We start from the raw sequence: 20,074 nt of genomic DNA, 5'->3' as shown, positions 1-20,074 counted from the left end.
CGTCTGGCCTGGATGAGGACCACGAGGACCCATAATTTGCTCCCACACACAGTGAGGCGAGTAATAAGGGACATAAAATAGATCACTGTTAGTTAACTCTTTTCTCAGAAATACTACAACTATACATGAGATCCTTGTAAAGCTGTTGTCTGATTAGAGCTCTTTATCTGCTTGGCTGCATCCAGCATCCACTCTCCTCCCTTCCTGGCCCATTAAGGAAACAAAAATAATGTACTGTATCAATAAGCGCTGTTGTTTTGCACAGCTCTGTTGATGATGCATGGCACTGCTGTTTGCTTCCACTTGGTGGCAGTCTCAAAAACAAACAGAGCAAAGTAACCCTGGTGCAGGCCATTCTTGTTAATGTGGGTGATGTTGGTGGAGACCCTTTTACTTAACCTAATTGTTTAATTCAGTATGATTAAGGGGCAACAGCTTAATTGTCTTCTTTGTATTTTTGTGAAATACTTCCCAGAAATTTGCTTTGACTGTTCCAATCCTATTTTAATGTGTCCTATTTTTAATGTGTTTTAATGTGTTAATGTGCATCATCCAACTGTAGAAATTTCAACCATGGTCTGCCGTCAGATTGAATAACTTGAGCTTGATGCTCCTTATTTATTATTACAGCCACCTTGTAAACTGTATAGTTTCTTGATTTCTTCCCATTCTTCCCATTTATGGGTTGCTCTGGAACATCCTAAATAATGAAGGACACAATTTGGGCCAGACGATTGAAACTTTGGACACAGTTCAATGTTCCAACAGAACAACAATCTCAAGAATGCATTAAAACTTGTTATTAAATGGTCATAGCTGTGTACAATAAAGGTTCTAGAATGGCTACAACATTAATCCCATTCAAAATGTGTGAACTTAAAAACAGATCCCTAACAGAAAGATTACTTATTTAAAAGTTCTGGCATTTGAAAGTGGTCAAATATCTATCCAGAATTTAACAACCTCTGCACTCACATCTTCTTGTTGGAAATTGTCCATAATACAGTCTCGTTAATCTTATAAAAATAACACTAAAACAAACAACTAATACCCAGAAATCATCAGAATTGATTCCATTATGACTGGAAAATTCCAACCAGAACTTTTTCTATTGATCTTAGCTATGTTTTCAATTAAAAAAAAAGGAAAAAAAAGTAGTGTGCTGTTACCTTGCTATGAGCAACTATTCTAAGAGTGAAGGTTGCCAGGTAGAGAGAATTCATCACAAAACTCAGCTGGTTCCTGGACTCTTCCAGAAAGTCTTCCAGCCCTTCGTACCACAAACGTTTCACGTCCGACCACACCATTCCTGCAAGGGTGCAGAAATTGACCATCAGATACACACACATAACAGACACACTGATTTTTGCATCTATGTGGAACTTTTTTTTTTCGGATTAACCCATAAGTCATCTGTCAGATTGAGTCGTAGGTGACGCAAGGGGTATGATATGCAAAAATTGGTATTTAAAGAGAAAAAAAAATGTGTCAAGTGGGATATACTGAACCATGTGGCATTTAATAAAAATGGGAAGGAACTTTCTTCAGAAAAAAAAATCCATTAGTTCTGCATGTAAACAGGTTATAAAAACAGTAAAATGTGTAGTTACTGTGTACTGTGATTCAGAGATGACTTATCTGTCAGGAGTTTTAAAAGGAAGCCAGCAAAGAAGTGACAGCCTTTGGCGCAGAAAACCCTAATAGCTGTTTCTTCACCCACTCATTGTGTTTGAGAAATGAGACACACAAACACAACATGAGAAACATTAAGACACGTGCAAAGGCTCACACACACTCTTACAGCATCTGATTTCTCCATTAATGGGAGGCAACTGGCTCAAGGGAGAAGGAGAAATACGAGAAGATGGGTGCAGCAGGAGACAAAACAGCCAACAACAGAGAGCAGAAAAAAAAATGATTGCTGGGTGTAAAGATCAAACTCATCCAGGGAGTTTGATAGCTACTCACATCCTCCTAACAAAATATTTTAGGGAAGGGCAATCATGGACACCTCTTTTCTATTTGCCTGACAGAGAATGTCATATTAATGCAGCAGGATTCCTGGTGTACAGATCACATCTTTTGAAATAAAGCTTGACAAATACTCAACCTGCAAAACAGATAATTCTTCATCTGTTTTGCAACAGATGAAGAATTATTTCACCTCTGCGGAACACACACAGAACCCAGGTTCACTTTTCTGTCGCGACTCCACTGACGTCAAATTGAAAACGTCCCAACATCCATTTCTCCAACGTTTAACGAATTAATCTCACTGCTTCTGCTACAGAATTCTATTACCCGTCAGGTGGTGTTAATAGAATGATTTATCAACCAAGCAGTGAGCGGAATGAGACCTACAGCACAATGAGCTGTGGGGGTGTGTGTGTGGGGGGGGGGGGGGGGGGCATGATTTTACAGCCACTTACAAACATCCCAGCAAGAAGCCAGAGCCATTAACGAGACCCAAAGTGCATGATGATAATGGCTTCTTGGCAGACGGGGAAAGTAGGGAGGGAGGTTGCTCTCCAGAGACGGTCCATTTATAAATGTGTCTTTTTAGCTGCCTCTGATAAGCAAGTAGGGGCATATAATTTTGGTGTCTTGCATAAATATTCATGCTGCAAGAGCTGGAAATCTTTTACTTTTCTAAAGGCGTATAATGCATTTTATTAGGACATAACGTGACAGACCAAAATAAAAGTCGAGGGAAAATAATAACTTGTTTTGCAACTGTGGCGTGCAGTTGAATTCAGAGCCAGGATAGTTAGTAATTTACTAACTGCTGGTTTGTAGCTACAGCTGCCCTGGGGCAGACTGACAGAAGCGAGGCTGCAATTTTGCACCAGCAGCCCTTCTGACCAACACCAGCTGGCAAGTTGGGTGAAGTATCTCGCCCAGGGACATAAATTACGAGGGTGGGTGGACTGGGAATCGAACCGGCAATCCTCTCTCGTCCCTATTTGTCTATGAGCTTTGCAAAAATTTAAATAGTTAGATGTTGTCAAATTTTCTTTGCAAAAATAATTACGACTCTGTCAGATTAGTGTTTGCGAACATCAGTTTTAGTGACTTGATTTGTGTTTGGACTTTGAATAGACCATTCAAGGCCCTGATTACAAGGCCATGATTATTTTTCCTGCTGTAGGCTGAATCTTTCTTGAAATCTAAGATCTGTTTAATCTTTTAACAGATTTTCTTCCATCTTCTCATCAACACCTCTGACCAACCGACCTGTTCTTGGCAGCATGATGCTGCCACCACCACTTTTCACCATGTAGATTATATTCAGGGTGATGCTCACTATTAGTTTTCCTCTACACATTTTAGACCTCTTTTGTTTGTTACGTATTCATACCAAACCACACCTAATGCATCCTTCATCAGATGGATACCTTACCTATGATCCAGAGGATCAGCAGGTAATCAATCATCTCGAGTGGGGGGCCCATCATGTTCTTCTTGCCCTCATTGTAGACCAGAGAGTACAGGTTGAGCAGCAGCAGGAAGGTGAAATAAGAGGCGCTGTGGATGATGAACTTCACGAACGGCGTGTGGATTATTTGGCCGACTCGGGAGCGGGGCACCAGCAGGTAGCAGATGGAGAGGAGCGGCCAGAGCAGCGCCAGGCTCAGAACCGTGCCCATCTTCAAACAGGTGTGCTTCCGTCGGTAGCTGGCCATCTCTCCAAACCAGACGGTGTTGAGGAACTGCTGACAGTTGGACTGAGCCACGAACTGTGAAGATGGACAACATAGGAAATGACAGACATAAGAAAAAAAAAAATAAGACTGCTTTTTAAAGCATCACTTTTATTCTTATTTACAACTATGCTTAAATGTGTATCAATCAAACACGTTAAACCCCAATGAAATATTGTCATATTCAATAAATTACATGTGTTCTCTGATTTAAAGCACCTTTTGAAAATAACAAGCTAGCACTAAACATACTTTTCATTGAGCTAACAGTTCTGTATTAAAATGTTTTCTCTTTATTGGTCTGATTAAATATTGTAATTTTAATGTCATGTTTTCATTAGCTGTAAGAGGAAAATCATCATAATTAACAGCAATAAAGGCTAGAAAACACCAGCCTGTGTGTAATTAATCTACATAATGTGTTTCACTTAGTGAATTAAGTCACTAAGATAGATGAAGTTTTCAATAATGTTCTGATTTCTTGATTATGGCTACACACAAAACTTTGTGAGTGTAGGAAAATATAAAAAAAAACATTTCAGAAGTGTAAATATGTTTCCTTTGATATGAGAGCACACTTATGTCCTGTATATTACTGGAAACATTGTTGAAAAACCAATAAAGATAATGTTGGGGGAAAAAAGGAGTTTTAATTTTTTTTCCAGGGCCTTCCAGTTTCGGCTTTTTTTCTCAATCTACATAACTAGCTATTAAAATCATTTTTTTCTCACTGATTCTTATGTACTAATTTCTCGTGTGTAGCTTTATATATAACTGTATTAATGTTTTATTCTAAAGTAGGAAGCACTGGGCTGCTAGCTCTACAACACAAAACGCATTTTTCACACAGAACCTTGCAGGCTGTAAATCATTTAGCAGCTTCAAACTTAGAGTTTAAGTTTATCTTTGACTGCTGTTGCCTTAAGGAAACACTTTAAACTGCCAAACTTTTGTTCCCTAAAGACAAGTTCACAGCGTGCTACTGTAGCTCATAAATATGACAGCAAGTACAGTACAGGAGATCAATAACAAAAGTAATGAAACCTGTGAGCTTTTGGAGTTGCAGACTTTCTCCAGCCTACCTCTTTTTGGTTGTACTTGATGGCCAGCTTAAGCCGGCTAAGGTTCATGCGCTCCTCCATCAGGCCCCTCTTGTCGACATGATCGTCGCTGGAGGTGTGATTGAGAATCACTTCCAGCTCTCGAGAGTTTCGAGCCTGAGCCAGAAGATCCTTGGCAAACATCTTGCACTGTTTCGCCAGCTCTTCGTAGTCATTCCTACAGCAGAGATAGGTTTTTAAACATATCCTGTTCAGATCTATAGCTTATAGTATCATTGTTTGTGCTGAAAGGGAGAGACCTGCACAGTTTTTACTTTAAAATTCCATAGTTTTTTGTTGTTGTTTTTTTTTAGATTGAATTGACAGGCCCTGCAAGGAGAACATTACTCACAGAAGAAGCAGTGTTATTTAACTATTTTTTAAAGGATAAGTCCAAAAGTGAAAGATGAATTTATGGCAGTTTATGGCTGGACAAATGAATAATAATGCATTGTTGGTTTTGATGTGTTTTAATTTTGATTTTTATTTGTTTAATCTTGTGATTGTACAGCACTTTGGTCAGTGGTACTGTTTTAAAGTGCTATATAAATAAACTTGCCTTGCCTTGCCTTGCCTAAATTGACAGAGAAATGGCTAATGAGTAAGCAATATTTTCACCTGAATTCGACCTCGACAAGGCTGAGCTCCTTCAAGTCTGCGCTCAGCTCAAATGCTCGCAGTATGGGGTCCTCCTCGGTCAGCATGATAAGGGAGGGGCTCGCCAGGCAGCGGTAGATGTCGAGTCGGAACCTGAAGGACAAAGTTTTATTAAGACAAAAAAGAAAGAAAAAAAAAGGGGGATCGAAGTTGCCCAAAAGTGAGAATTCAACTGAAAAAGCACATAGCCAATATTAGGGAACATGTATAAACTAATTAAAGTTCATTAACTCTATGTAACTGCTTTGGTGTGCAATTACATATCATAGTCGCTTATTTAGAAAAATAAAAACAAAGGTAGTATAAAATAAAGGAAAACAACAACAACAAAACGCTTATTCAAAGTGAGATTATGTTATTGCAATTAAAGATGGATTTATTTTTACACATCTTTACCAGATGTTCCAATAAATGTGGATGGTGTAATATTTGTATTCTTAAATCATTGCATGTGCAAAAAAGAAGGGTCATTGGAAGAAGTTAAAGATCTTAATAGTAGACTATCAATCAGCATGAAAAGTGCTGAGCTACAGATGCATCAGTTGTTTTAAGGTTAAAGCACCAACCACAGTCCTGCTACAAATGCTTCAAAACTAAATGTTAAGTCTCGACATTCCCAACAAGCAGAAGTATGCGTTGGATAAAATAAACATTCAGTTTTCTTGAATTGGCCCTGCTTAAAGCTCTGTGTTGCTTGGCAGAGAAGCCACACATTGATTCATTCAGACCGCTGCGTGGGACAGAAAATAAAATTGCCCAGCAAAACAACTCAGTAAAATCACATCTTTCAATCCAAGGTGTAATCCGAAAGCAAAACGTACCAATTCCCCTGGGGAAAACACAGTGGGTTGTTTGTTTGTTTTTTTTCTCCCTTTTGCTTAAGTTAGACTTTAAATCTCTTTTACATGTCAGAGTAAAACAGCTACATAGTACAAATGCTAAATGCTGTTTTTTGCTAAGCAGAAAGAGCGACACATTGCGTCAGTAGTCCTCTGTGTCGACAGACATAAAACAATTCAAAGTACAGCTACACACTTTCTACAAATGATTGCTTTGCATACAGCAAGCCATCATGAAAACCACTTTATGCCATTTTTTTAATAGCTATAAGTCACTGCATTAGCATGTACCTGGAGTGCCTTAAGCTGTCCTTCTTGTTTTTAGCATTGCACAGCATGCACTCGCAGCCGACAGCGTGAGGCCGAGGGAGGGAGATGTCCTGTTTTAGCAGCATGGTGAGGATCTCATAATTATTTCTGTGCGCTGCCAGGATAACAGGAGCCACATCCATGGTGGTGGAGTACTCTGGGTTCTGGATCCGCTGCATCAGTTTCTGAAAAGCACAGCAAGCAAGTATTAAAAACTAAAAAAAAAAAAAAAAAGAAAGAAAAATTACATGCTGTGGTACTCGGTTATTTGAGTCTGGAAAGATGTTTTAATAACCTGCAATAACGGGGGACTTACAGCGATAGAGGGCTTGGAGGAGCGTCTTGGTCTGTGGTTGAGGAGGATGTCCACGGCACCCACAACCTCCGAGTCTATGGCCACCAGCAGGGCATCTGTGGCCTTTGAGAAAAACATAATTTTAGAAAAAAAGGGGGGACGGAAACAAACAAAGCAGACAGAGAGAAAGAAAAATATAAAATGCTTTGCTAAAATACTCACACCTTTTACCGGCTTTGCACATGTAGCCTAACTATTTGAAAAATACCTCATTTAAACTGGTTGCAGAAAATTTCCAAACATTGCCAAAGGATTTCAATAGGATCTCGGCCTGGACTTTGACTGGACATGAAACTGACCTAAGAGAGTGTTATTCCAAAGATGGTTTGGTATCAGCCTGATTTGCAAGTTAAATATAAAGGGTGAATAACTACCAAACAAAAAAAAGGAATAGTTATTCAAGCACATTGATGTTTGTGTTAAATAGGATCTATAAAAAATGTGAACTGCAATGTAGAATATGCAAAGAACTCCCAGTATAAATCCAGTGACGTACAAAACGACATTTGCAGGTCACTGCATTGTCATTTCTGACATACCTGGCAGCCGTGCTCGAGCAGAAGCTGCAGGATGTCCAGGTTTTCGTTCTCGATGGTGATGGTCACCGCGTCCCGGCCCAGCACATCCACACAGTTGACGTTGAGCTCCCCATGGCGGTTCTCCTCCAGCAGCTTCTTCACCATGTAATAGTCACCTGAGGAGACAAAATTGTTCATAAAACTCACAAGTGGCTTTCAAGTGATTCTTTCGAAGATGTTTAAAGGAGACGCCTCCAGACCTCAACAGTAGTTACAAGGAAAGTGGTGAGACAGAACAGGAAACAGCCTCCTAAATCTTTGCTTAACAATAACATCTCCCTCAAAGCAGAGTAACTTGGCTTCTCCGCTGTGTTTACAGAGGCTTTATATGGTGAATCTGTGAACTTATCAATGACTCGTTGAGAATGCCCATGCCTCTGTGCTATTTGACCTGTGTTTAACTCATCAGCTTCATCTCCTTGTTAGGAGCTGTGGAGATTCACCAGATGAATCCTGTAACATGCAGACAGTTACATTACTCATCTCCCCCCCCCCATTTGCGGATTATGTTCTACTGCTGGCCTGACTGCATCACTGCAGGTAAATATGAGCTTCTAGTAAATGAAAAGCCTAACATAGCTCAAAAGGAGGGAGGGGTGGGGGGAAGATGGGCGAACCTTTCTCGCATGCCAGCAGGAAGAGCTTCTCGTCCAGCGTCGTCTCCTCTTTTACTTCTCTCACGTCTTTCAAGGCCAGGAATTTGTCGGGGGAGGAGGTGTCCGTGCCCTGGTAAAGAGCTGCCATTACGACGGAGAGCGAGTACGGCCAAGCACTGATGTGCATCCCACTAGAAAGCTGCGACCATCACACAAGAAAGCCCGTCATCGTCCTTGTTACTGCTATGTGTGGCTGGACAGTGGAGGAATCCTTCCAGGAAGCGAGTCGGAGCGGAACGGAGGCAGGTTTACAGCGTCGTCATCGGGAGAAATCTTCCTGTGTGGTCAACACACTCCGAGGCGTTGCGTTCTCTTTAGTGCGTCTAAACACAACCTTCCCGCTACCGACTATCCGACCTCAGGCTCGATTAAACTGGATTAACGGAGTCGAACGACTGCTTACGCCAAGAAAAACAAAAATGTCATTCCTTTCGCCGTGTTTGCACGCACCATCTTCTGTCCCACATCGCAGGTTTGCTGCTGGGATCTTTTTGGTCCTGATGCTGCTGACGAGGACGCTACTGCGCATGTTTCCTCCTCCGAGTCGCACGCGCTTCCTTCGTGCGCGCGCAGCGCAGTGTGCGTGTGTGTGTGTGTGTGTGAGACTCAGAATTACGTAACAGTGCTGCTTTGTGTACTGTTTGTGCTGACCGTATAGGCTGTGCAGAGGCAGAGACTTGAAATGTTATGCAGCAAAAAGCGCACAATGCTGCAAGTTATTTACAGAGCTTTGCTACAGCATTTATGCACCTGCATTTATTTGCACGCTGTACTGTTAAACATCAAACCATCCTCTTTTTTTTATATGCTGCGGAGTATATGTCCCTGCTATTATGATATATTAAGCAAATATTATTCTAAAGTTGCTCTTTGATTTCAGCGTTTGATTTATTAGGTATTACTTTTTTGCGGGGGAGAGGCATTGTTTGGTGACCCTGAAAAAAGCTAATTGAAATTTTCACAGCTTTCCTTCAGCAAAGGGAGGGAAAAAAATTACCATTCTTTAATAAAGGACAGTTCTGTGGGGTGCATGGCAAATATGTCAACAAATACTGGCACTTTAGGTATGGATGTTTGTAGTTCATCTTGTTTGTTGCTTCTGTGAATAATGTTCTCCTAGCAGGGCTTGTCAATTTAGATTTAGATGGTCAGAAATTATTTGCTAGATTTGCAGTTAGATGATATTATTTTCATGATGAATTACAAATTGGCTACACTACAAACACTGTTATGCAGGCATCGGATTGCCTTTATCTAATATCTTGTATCTGTATCTATAAACTAAACGATAAAAGTAATTTTAAAAAAATGGATAAAGCAATGTTTCTTGCAGTGTCCTATGTTTAGGAAACTGATTTACATTCCTCTCCAACTTCATTTCATACTTACCTGGTGTGTTCCTTGATCTTTACTGGTTTTTTTTTTTTTTAACAGTGATCTCTAACAGATCTTTGAACCACCTTCACAAAACCGCTACATTTATATTTTGATTAATATACATCCATACTTACATACATGCATTCTTTTTACTGTACAGATGACTTTGTTGTTTGAAATTGAATTAATTTCATGGTATCAGAGCAAAAGAGACTGAACACACTTGTCAAATTCGTATTATTAAAAACCCCCAAAAACAAACAACCCAAAAAAAACAACAACAACAACAAAAAAAAAACAACAACCATGTATCATTTAATCTTGATCTTTTGAAAACACATTGAAAGTGTTTTCAAAAGATCAAATCATTGATAGAATATAACTACTTTTTCTAGACTCAGTATCTCAGCACACTGGGATAGAAATCGTATCACAGTTTATGTCTGGGTTATTCTCTGCATTAAATTCAGTGGCCGGTAATGGAGGCTTAACTGTGCAATAGATATGTTTGGACATCTATTTGTGAAATTAATTATATCTAGACTGATGGAGTCCTTGCCAGGCCTTAATGGAGCAGATGTGGAGTTTTCCACCAGCATGTCAGAACACTTAACATCTTTAGATGTTTTACCAGAGAGGACTGAGGAAGTTGGGATTATTTTTGCAGTTTGACAAAATAGTACTAGCAGCTATAAACATAAATAAAAAGTTCTGTCAAAATAAAAGCCTGGCAGGCAGTTGGGTAAAAAGAAGATTTTACATGAAATCCAGACTCAATCCCTTAAAATGATTTGATAAGAAGCAGTTCAGGCCTATGTGTGCTGTTGGATAAAAAGTAATCCTTTATCCTGCACATTTTATGTGTTCTATATGCAAAGTAAACTCTGAATTTATCAAATTAAATGGCTGATGTATTGATTCAACAAATACTCTTTTTTTTCTAATTTGACATTATTTATTCACTTCACCTTTTATTTGCTACTACTTTTAATGAAAGAAAAAAAAATATTGAATGAAACGGTTACTTAACGAATCACTACATTGAAATAGGCCCATGTCTTAAATTTCTGGGGGTTTTATATAAATTAAATGCGTTGCATTGATTGTGTTATTGTAAGGGGTGAACACGCCGTTATCCAGCAGAGGGCAGTCTGTTCAAAGTTTTTAGAACATCTGCAAGCATTTTTACTACCGATGAAGCATGTGTATTATGCAGACAAATGCGGTCATATTCTTTACAAAGCAAGGAAATTTTAATTATCTTTTTAGATCATTAGGGATAATTTAAGGATTTTCGCTGAAAAAGCTGATATTCCATTGTGATTACTATTTTTTAAATATTATATTTATTATTTATATATATATATATTATAATTTATTTATATACATAAATAAATTATATATTTTATAAAATAAGAAAAACCCATGTGGCCATTACAGATGGGCAAACTTATGGTTAGGGTTAAATTATCATTTCACCCGATCACTGCCACACTAACGTCTCATTAGTCATAATGTTATGCCTGAACAGATAGAAAAAAAATCAATCCCGAGACTGGAGTGGTGAAAACATGCACTTAATCTGGGATGCCAAGTCCTCCCAACAGACAAGTTTCCCATCTAATGTACATAAAAGTAGATGAAATAGAACATATTTTGTATTAAAGTATGGATTTCAGTACACGATGCGATGTGGGGCCGTGAAATAATGAAGAGCTTCAAAGCGCTTTCTCTTGAACTTTTTTTAAAGGCAGGATGGGTGGAGACCTCTATGGCTTATAATAAAAGCTTTCACGATGAGCCATCTCTGCACAACACAGATGTACAACAGTGAGATCAACATCATACGTTAACATGGGGCCACATTTTGAGTGGCGTTGTTGTTGAGACACAAAAGCTGTAAAAGACAATTTTGCCAATTTTAGGCCAAGCTCGTGACCGTGCGATGTGTTGTGATACTGTAGAGAAGTGATATATAAATAGTTATGTTGATCATAATTGCAAAACATTCTCTATGCAGGTTGAAGTTACAGTCACGTAAATAATAAGTACATAATTTTATTCTGTTACAACTACTACTAATACTAATTATGCTTGTTGTTATTGTTAATGCTCATATATTACTATTTTATGTTCACTAAAATGTAAGTGAACATTTGTGACACTTCCCTTTTATAATTTCATTATTATTATCATTATTATTATTATTATTATTATGATTATTATTGCAACTTAAAATCGTGGACATTTTAAACAAATCTAACATTGTTAAGCATCACAACCAAAAAAATTTAGCTAATTTTAGTGGCTTGGGATATTTTTAAAGTTAAGATACATTTTACGGCCATCTAGGTACATTGTACGTGTATTGTCTTTCGAACTAGATGCTCGAGCTTATTTTGATTCACAGATATAGGTCACTTTTGTGTCAGAGGTGGCTTCTATTTAGTAGTAAAAAAGAAGCATATCCTATTTTGCGTAAAGTGATTTATAAAAATGAGCAGAAAAATAAAATTATGTTAATGTTTTATTCAGAAACCCCCTCATTTTTCTCGACGAATTTGTCCCTCACAATATGGCGTGGAAGCTCACGTCTTCTATTCTTTACGTCTCTATGTGGGAGGCGCTGGAGACAGACTGGGGACAAAACCCAATAAAGGAGCTACTTACCGCATTACGTCACCAATTGGACCAATGAAGCGCGTCAGAGGGCGGGCCTCTGCGCCTGAATTTGGACTGAACCCGTTCAGTGTGTGGCAGTTAGACAAGCAGAGGAGGTCGCTATGTGGGAGATTCTTAAATCCGTGACTACGGATGCAGACTTGGCGCTGCTTTATTGCATCCAGATGATTTGAGCCGTTCACGCAGGACTCATTTTGATTTGTTGCACCGTGTCTATGTGTGGATCTCAGCCCGGCTGTGTTTTCAAAGATGCATCAGACAGTATCTGCGCAGAGATGCCCCCGCTGAACATGAGCAAACAGGGCGTCTGTTACAATGAAGAAGACGGCGGCGGCTCCTTCCTGTGTTGTTGCGGATCGTTGCAGCGCTCGGTATGGACAACCTAAACGTCTCCATCATCATCATCATCACCACCATCCACCACCGCTCCAATGAGGAACATTGCGCAGTGCAGTGAATCGGGTTTTTGGAAAATATATTACCTAATCAACTGGAAAATAAATTCCCAGCATACACGTTACAGAGCGCGCCTTGGTGCATTACTGTCAATGTAAAGAGCTCTGCCCAGTGGTGGGAGCCACTCTCTCCAGGGGTTACAGATGAGAAGCAAACAATACCATCAACCACTGAAGTTGACAGCGCCTTGGGAGAAGGATGCTGGCTTTGGGAGAAAGCTCAAAACCTACAGGAATCATACCAAGATAATAGCACAGCCTGGGATCGTGATGAAAGTGCTGCGCAGGAAGAGGATTGTGTTATTCATGGCCTATTTCCTGCTGCTGGTGCTCACCATGCTCAATTTGGCCAATTATAAATGGACCAAGGAGCCTCAGCAGTGCAACCATCAGATGAGGAGCACCACCTATCAGAGCAGATCGGACATTCGCTTTCTCTACAGGCCCTCCCTGGCTAAGAAGAGACAGCTCATCTACGTCTTGACCACCTGGAGGTCGGGGTCCTCCTTCTTCGGTGAGCTTTTCAACCAAAATCCAGAAGTGTTCTTCTTGTATGAGCCTATGTGGCACATCTGGCAGAAGCTGTACCCTGGTGATGCGGTGTCTCTGCAGGGGGCGGCCAGAGACATGTTGAGCTCCTTGTATCGCTGCGATCTGTCTGTTTTCCAACTTTACAACAGCCCCGGAGGCAAAAACTTTACCTCCCTAGGGCTGTTTGGTGCCACGCTGAACAAGGTTGTGTGCTCCTACCCCCTGTGCTCAGCCTACAGGAAGGAGGTGGTGGGGATGGTGGATGATAAGGTGTGCAAAAAGTGTCCCCCACAGAGCCTTAGACTGTTGGAGGAGGAGTGCCTAAAGTACAACACTATAGTCATTAAAGGGGTGCGCATTTTGGATGTAAACGTTCTCGCCCCTCTGATGGAGGACCCATCCTTAGATCTGAAAGTGATCCATTTGGTTAGAGACCCTCGGGCAGTGGCAAACTCAAGGATCAAATCCAGACACGGCCTGATTAGGGAGAACTTACAGGTGGTCCGCAGCAGGGACCCTAAACTGCGCCGGATACCTTTCGTAGATCCCGGCCACAAGGTCAACAAGAAGGACGGCTCCGACTACCATTCCATCGGAGCCATGGAGGTGATCTGCGACCGCACCTCCAGGACTCTGAGGACTGCCTTGAACCCTCCAGGTTGGCTGAAGGGGAAGTACATGGCCGTGCGGTACGAGGACCTGGTGGAGAACCCCGTCAAGACCCTGAGGAGCGTTTACCGCTTCGCCAACCTCACCACCAACCATGACATTGAGTCGTTTGCGCTGAACATGACCAGCGGCTCCAGCTCCTCCTCCAAGCCCTTCATCGTCTCCTCCCGGAACGCCACGCAGGCAGCCAGCGCTTGGAGGATGGTGCTCAGCATCCAGCAGATCAAGCAGGTGGAAGACTACTGCCACCACTCCATGTCCGTCCTGGGGTACGAGAGGGTGAGAACAGCCGGGGAGGCCAAGGATTTGAGCAAATCGCTGCTGACGCGCTCCAAACTGTGAAGAAAAAAAAAACAAAACAAAAGCATCCTCCTCGCCACCAAAGACCTTTTTAATTTAATGTTCATTTTTCCATGCAGTGCCGTTTCCTCTTATTGTGGAATTAAAGCTTTACGTTCAAGTGTTAAAGGAGCTCCGGCTGGCTACATTTGGAATGTATATCTTGTTTTCGAGCTGCAGTTTGTACACTTCTTTTATACAGGAACACCGGCTGTGGGACAATGACTTAAGATAGGAAACAAAAGGATAATTTATGTATCTTGGTATTACTATGACACTACAAAGTTGATGTTTTTGAAGTTATTTTTGAATGTTTAAAACCTTAAAAAAAAAAAAATATATATATATATATATTATTTTTCACTCTCCATACTGTCTGTACAAGTGAAAAGAAAAACTAGTAGATGAAAGGAAAAAAAAAGTAGTAACATATTTTAAAAATCATTTTTATTTTTAATACCCCGTTAAAGTCAGAGACAATCAGTGATTTGGTTTGATGATGTGCCATAGTTAGAAGTCTCATCAGAACAGCAGTAGTACTTTATACAGTTGTTTTTTTTTTTTTTATCTGTCATTTCATTTTGTGACAACGTCCTTGTAGGATGTTGACATGCACTGTGGACTTTTGGTCATAACTCTGGAGCAGGACAACCTCTCTTTGTGTCAGTGTGAGCATTCTGTTGTTCTACCATCTTCAAATGTTTACAATTGCTTGCTCTTATGAAAACACCTGAACTAAAAAAATAATAATATTGCATTGAGTAAAGTTCACAGTAAATGACTTTATGCATCATTTGTGAGTGTAACATTTTCAAACTGAAGAAATATTCAGTCTCATTTTGCTTGTGTCTAGACTTTGAAATTAGTTAGTGCTTTGAAACATAATTTGCCTCCTAACAGAGTTTCTGTTTTTCACTTTTTTTTTGACACACTTGTATGTTACAAGATAAAACGAGTAAATACAACATGTGCTGTTTAAGTTATGATTTGATTTATTTGGGGAAAAAGCTGTTTGAACCATATATGTGAATATTTTACATCACCACGGAGAAATTTTGGCCAATGCTTGTTTTACTATAGGCCAAGTCACCGCGTGTTTAGTAGGATTTTTATCCAGACTTTGACTAGGCCATTCTAAAATTGTCCTTTTTATTGTTTGTGAGCTATTTGCTGGTGTATTGTTTCCTGCTTTGTAATCCAAGAGCACTTGATCTTAAGCTAGTGAAATGATGGCCGTCGGGATCTTTTGCTAGAGAGCAGAATTCATGACTTCATCAATTACGACAATTTGTCTAAGTCCTGACGCAACAGACTCTCACTCTACTCTGACCCTGTTTGACTGTGGGTATGACGTTTGTTCTCTGAAATGCTGTTTTAGTTTTACAGCAGGCTAAACTGGATACACTTCTCCCAAAAGTTAGACCTTTATTTTCATCAGTCCATAAAACATTTTCTCTGAAGTATCATAGAGTAGTCAAGATGTTGGTCATGAACAACGACCTTAACTGAGGCAAGTGATCTCTGCGGTGCTGTAGATGTCGTTCTGGGCTGTTTTGTGAACTCCTGGATGAGTTTTTGATGCATTCTTTGTGTTACCATGGCAGGTCTCCCACTGGGAACAAACACTGATGTTTTATATGATGTTTATTTATGGCTAATGTCTCACACTGTGGTTTGCTCAGATCTAACGCCGTAGCTGAGGTTCTGTAACCCCTCTCAGATTGATGATTATCTAGTATTTTGCTTCTCATTTGTTTTTTAATTTTTTTTCAGCATGGGGTAAGACATGTTGCTTTTTGAAAATTTTCCATCTGTTTCACAGTTTACTCAACTTTTAAAGAAGTTTAATCATAGCTCAGTCATTGTGTAATAAGAGGGAGGAGTTGCATCACCGGCTTGGTTTGGATGGCTTATTTCCTTAAACAAATGAAATTATAATTTTCCAAAATTTCATTTTGTATTTACTCAGGTTATCTTTGTTTGATATTGAAATTACTTTTATGATCCGAAACAACAGAAGTGTGACAAAAAAGTGAAATAAATTTGTAAGGGAGGACAGTTTTTTTCACAACACTGTATTTCTGCAAGCAATAGTACCACCGCAAAGTCATACATTTGTTGCCAATGGCTACATATCCTAGGGGTGCCCTATGGCGTTTGGTAAATATACTTTTTGTTTACGCTCAACGGTAATCGGCGTGGATGGAGTGTGTGGAACAGACCAGATGTTTTAAAATTATTTCCCCTTGAAAAATTCCTATAATCCTTATTTTTAGATCCAGGGTTTTATTTTGGGGAGTTAAGTAGTGCGGCTGCTTTAATATTTAACAAACCCATATATTTTTATCTGCAGAACCCTTTTGACTTGTACTGAATCCCTTTTACCTTCTTCCATCCAAACAAAATAGCTGCTGGATTATGACCCAGCAACCCAGTTTTATTAATTTAGTTCTGCGTGAAATATATGGATGGAATAAAAGATCTACATGCCCTGTCAAAATGCTAGGTTACCGCGATGTCACAAAATGATTTTTTTTTTTCCACATTACGTCACATTTATCTAGTACAATTCAAACTAAACTCTTCGAGGAAAACAATCTAGAGAATAAAAAAAAATGTTGGTTAGCACAACAAACTAATACTTAGTTGAAACACATTTTGATTCATTTCAAGAATTCAGTCATCTTTGTTGAGTCTCTTAACATCCAGCATCTTTCACTTCCATAATATTTCAAAGGGGAAACAGAAATGCCGTTTTGTGCCCTTCTCAAATTGTGCCCAAATGAATAAATTATGGTTTCATGTGAGCATAGCACATGCTTTCACAAGATGTTGAGCAGTTTTAACAGTTCCTCAATTGTTTTAGACTTCTATCTTTAGACCTTAGATTTTAGTCCAGTGTAGTCATTAGTTGCCGTCTCTCTGGTCTGGGTTAGTTAAAATATTAACTGAGAAATGAGACACTGAGGCATCATCAGTTCTCACCGATTCCTCAGATGTAAAGTAAGGGGACTTAATATACACATATTAACGTATACTAATATACGTTAATATGTGTAAATGTTAACCCTGCAACATATATAATAATAGGTTCTTTTTAATCTCATTAAGTGCTAAAAATTTATTACATATTAGACTGAATTAATATATTTGTTGTCTTGGTGAAATATTTTAAACTGACATGTAAAACAGTTAGAGACCAAAAGTGAAATATCTTAACACTTCAAACAAGACAGTGGGGTTATTTTTTTTTTGCCTTTAACAGTATGCTAACTTTGAAAGTATTAAGTTGTTAGACTTGAAAGCGGGCTCCTACCTTTTTGATTCCATGTGTGTCTCAGGAAAAACATAGTGCATTTTGGGTCTGGTTACTTTGCACCTACTCAGGAAACCCTGATAGAGTTTAGTCCTTTGTGTAAATGAGTAAAATGTAGAGTTAGGGCTAAGAAAGAGTTGGATTTGGCTTTTGTCTATCTTTGTAAGCACACTCCTGAGAAAATGCACATGGCTTAATGAGATACATGACTGAGTTTGTATAAAAAGCCAAAGCAGACCTGATAAAATGTGTTTTTCTACAACGGAGGGATTTTGCTGATAAGTTCATATCTGCATGAATAAGTAGAAGTAGAGTAGCGGTTGCAAACAAGAGGCTCTCAGGAAAATTCATGAACAACTTAACTTTTTTATCAGATGATATCGAAAAGAAAGGGAAAAACCTAAACAGGACAATAAACTGAAACAACAGCAGTGTGACAGAAAAGTGTTGCGTTTTTCTGTCAGTGTGATCGGTGCTTATAGCTCAGCTTCAGGCTGTTTGCAGAAACAAGTGTGTCGTTTAACGCATGCATGCCTGGGCCTGAAGTCAAAAGCAATAACACAGGCCAAAGACATCTAAACTAAAAACACCCCTCCTTTACAGTAAACATGATCAATAAAATCTCAAAAACAACTTTAAAAAAATTAAGTAAAAAAAAAAAACATCCTATTAAAACTTACTTTAGATTAATAAATCAGATCACCATACTAGAGGTGTTTTTTTAAGTTAAATTCAAAAGGCAAAAGTCAAATTGTAAGAATTCATTAAGCAAAAAGTTATAGCTCAAAGGATTTATAAAATAATCTTTTCTGTTACTTTAAAAGTTTTTTTTTTTTAAAGCAACGGCCCAGTCAAAAGTATTCCCCATGATGTTTTAGACATTTCTGTTTAAAACAGTGTCCTTTATTGGTCATCCGCTCCTATTGGTTTAAAACTATATTTCTCACAAATATGGCGTTACAGAAAATACGTTTTTTTAAACATCTATACATACATGCTTGCAATATATCACTATTTGTGAACAAAAGCTATATCAGTTTCACCAACCAGTCAGATTTTCCATACTTTTTTTTAAAACATAGTGGTCTATAGTTAAATACAAAATAAGCAGTATGCAAACTATCATAACACCAATAAATGCTAAAACAAGTAAATTAAATAAAAAAGTAACTGCTAGAATACAAACAAAACGTGCAACTGAGGAAACTTGGATACAAACATAAACAAATAACCAGAGATAAATATAAACCATATAAAAACATTGCATTCATAAAAAGTACTTCAAGCACAAGACAAATAGCACATTTATCGTTTGAGATACACCTGTCTTGTTAATTTTAAATCCAGTTTTGTGAAAATAACATTAAGAAGATTGTTATTACAGAAAACTACAGAAAATGGCATAATTAACAGAGAAAAACGGTGGCGTTTATAAAATAAAGGAATTGTTAGGTTTTGGGGTTGATTCTATTTCCCACTGGCAAACATTGAGCTCCATAAAAGCAGGTCCTTGTTTTTGGTCAACTTCCTCTGCCTATGAATCAACTGATTGGCAACAACTACATCAGTGAGGAGAAGAAAACCCATCGGCAAAAACTTTGCAGTTCATAAGAATGAATGACACAATTAGGAAGTGAAAATAAGGGTTACAAAACTGAGATGACCTTGTTTAAACTACCGTGCACAGCAACTGAAGGCACTGCGTCAGAAAATCAAACTATATTTAGTTAGTTTTAAAAAACAGCTCTTTTAAGGATTTTAGTCTGGAGACTTGTGATGAAAGGCTGTTGTTCGCAGCTCTTTAATCAAGAGCGTAACTCTTATCAGGTGTACTATCAAGCTTACACGGTAAACATTTTCAGCAAGCAACAGCTGAAAGACCTGCATTCCACAGATGTACCCATGTATTTGTTGCATAAATAGAAGAGAGATCACTTCAAGGGCAGGGGGTGTATTACACAAAGCCTAACCTACAGCAAACTGCACCCTGATTCACTCCAGGGGAATAAAAAAAGTGGGACGACCCAGAGATTTATGAGTCAAAAAGGAAACAATGCGCGTTCTAGAATGAAAGCCAGAACCGGTATGTTTACAGAATGCTCTTGGACGATAAGGAGGACACGGAGGGAAATGAGTAGGGGGATTTGAATCAGCTGAAAGGGCAAAAATGCAATGAAAGCTTAATCAGGAGATGGGCAGAAAAGAGGAGGAGAACAGGAACTGAAATAACATCCTGGGTGATTCGAAGAAACACTGTGGCATTCAATCACTGGGTATGCTGGTGAGAGAGTTCCCACATTACGAAACATACCATGAGGGTCACTTCATCTTTTGTATTTAAAAAAAAAAAAAAAAATCTTTTTTATAGGTGTCCAGTTAATGTAACCAATTCCATTCACCAGTGGTAACAATCTTTATCTCAAGCATTTTGTTGCCGTTGATTTAAAATGAAGATGGTTTATAAGTAATGTGAATCCAAAATGCAGTTTTTTTTTTAAAATGGATATTAT

At 38.9% G+C, this 20,074-nt stretch overlaps 2 protein-coding genes and 2 long non-coding RNA genes across 4 annotated transcripts in view; 2 read left to right on the top strand and 2 right to left on the bottom strand.

Annotated features, from left to right (window-relative positions):
• Positions 1-8,849, bottom strand: part of trpc1 (transient receptor potential cation channel, subfamily C, member 1) — a 16,105-nt gene extending 7,256 nt beyond the window's left edge. The window contains exons 1-8 of the mRNA XM_007555586.2: positions 8,157-8,849; positions 7,501-7,655; positions 6,923-7,024; positions 6,589-6,791; positions 5,420-5,551; positions 4,784-4,979; positions 3,401-3,737; positions 1,170-1,309 (exon numbers count right to left, since the gene is read on the bottom strand). Coding sequence (XP_007555648.1) covers positions 1,170-1,309; positions 3,401-3,737; positions 4,784-4,979; positions 5,420-5,551; positions 6,589-6,791; positions 6,923-7,024; positions 7,501-7,655; positions 8,157-8,322 — 1,431 coding nt within the window. The 5' untranslated portion in view covers positions 8,323-8,849. The remainder of the gene's footprint in view (positions 1-1,169; positions 1,310-3,400; positions 3,738-4,783; positions 4,980-5,419; positions 5,552-6,588; positions 6,792-6,922; positions 7,025-7,500; positions 7,656-8,156) is intronic.
• Positions 8,850-12,300: 3,451 nt separating this feature from the next.
• On the top strand, positions 12,301-14,504 carry LOC103140433 (carbohydrate sulfotransferase 2-like). Its single transcript, XM_007555585.2, has one exon. The coding sequence runs from the start codon at positions 12,854-12,856 to the stop codon at positions 14,249-14,251; it is 1,398 nt and encodes a 465-aa protein (XP_007555647.1). The 5' UTR covers positions 12,301-12,853; the 3' UTR covers positions 14,252-14,504.
• Positions 14,505-14,816: 312 nt separating this feature from the next.
• On the bottom strand, positions 14,817-16,244 carry LOC107836636 (uncharacterized). The gene is made up of 2 exons (XR_001662580.1): positions 15,179-16,244; positions 14,817-15,102 (listed from the first exon to the last, which is right to left on the bottom strand). It is a non-coding gene; the product is annotated as an uncharacterized LOC107836636 (long non-coding RNA).
• The window catches only part of LOC107836634 (uncharacterized), a 19,252-nt gene continuing 15,414 nt past the window's right edge, over positions 16,237-20,074 (top strand). Inside the window, exon 1 of the long non-coding RNA XR_001662576.1 lies at positions 16,237-16,754. This is a non-coding gene — a long non-coding RNA (uncharacterized LOC107836634). The remainder of the gene's footprint in view (positions 16,755-20,074) is intronic.

Source organism: Poecilia formosa, unplaced genomic scaffold (assembly GCF_000485575.1).
Source record: "Poecilia formosa unplaced genomic scaffold, Poecilia_formosa-5.1.2 Scaffold71, whole genome shotgun sequence".
NCBI lineage: Eukaryota > Metazoa > Chordata > Actinopteri > Cyprinodontiformes > Poeciliidae > Poecilia > Poecilia formosa.
This window is presented reverse-complemented; position numbering and strand designations above follow the sequence as displayed.

What these genes read in the sequence shown, in the direction of transcription:
- LOC103140433 (XM_007555585.2), top strand. Translation starts at nt 12,854, where the DNA reads ATGAGAAGCAAACAATACCATCAACCACTGAAGTTGACAGCGCCTTGG.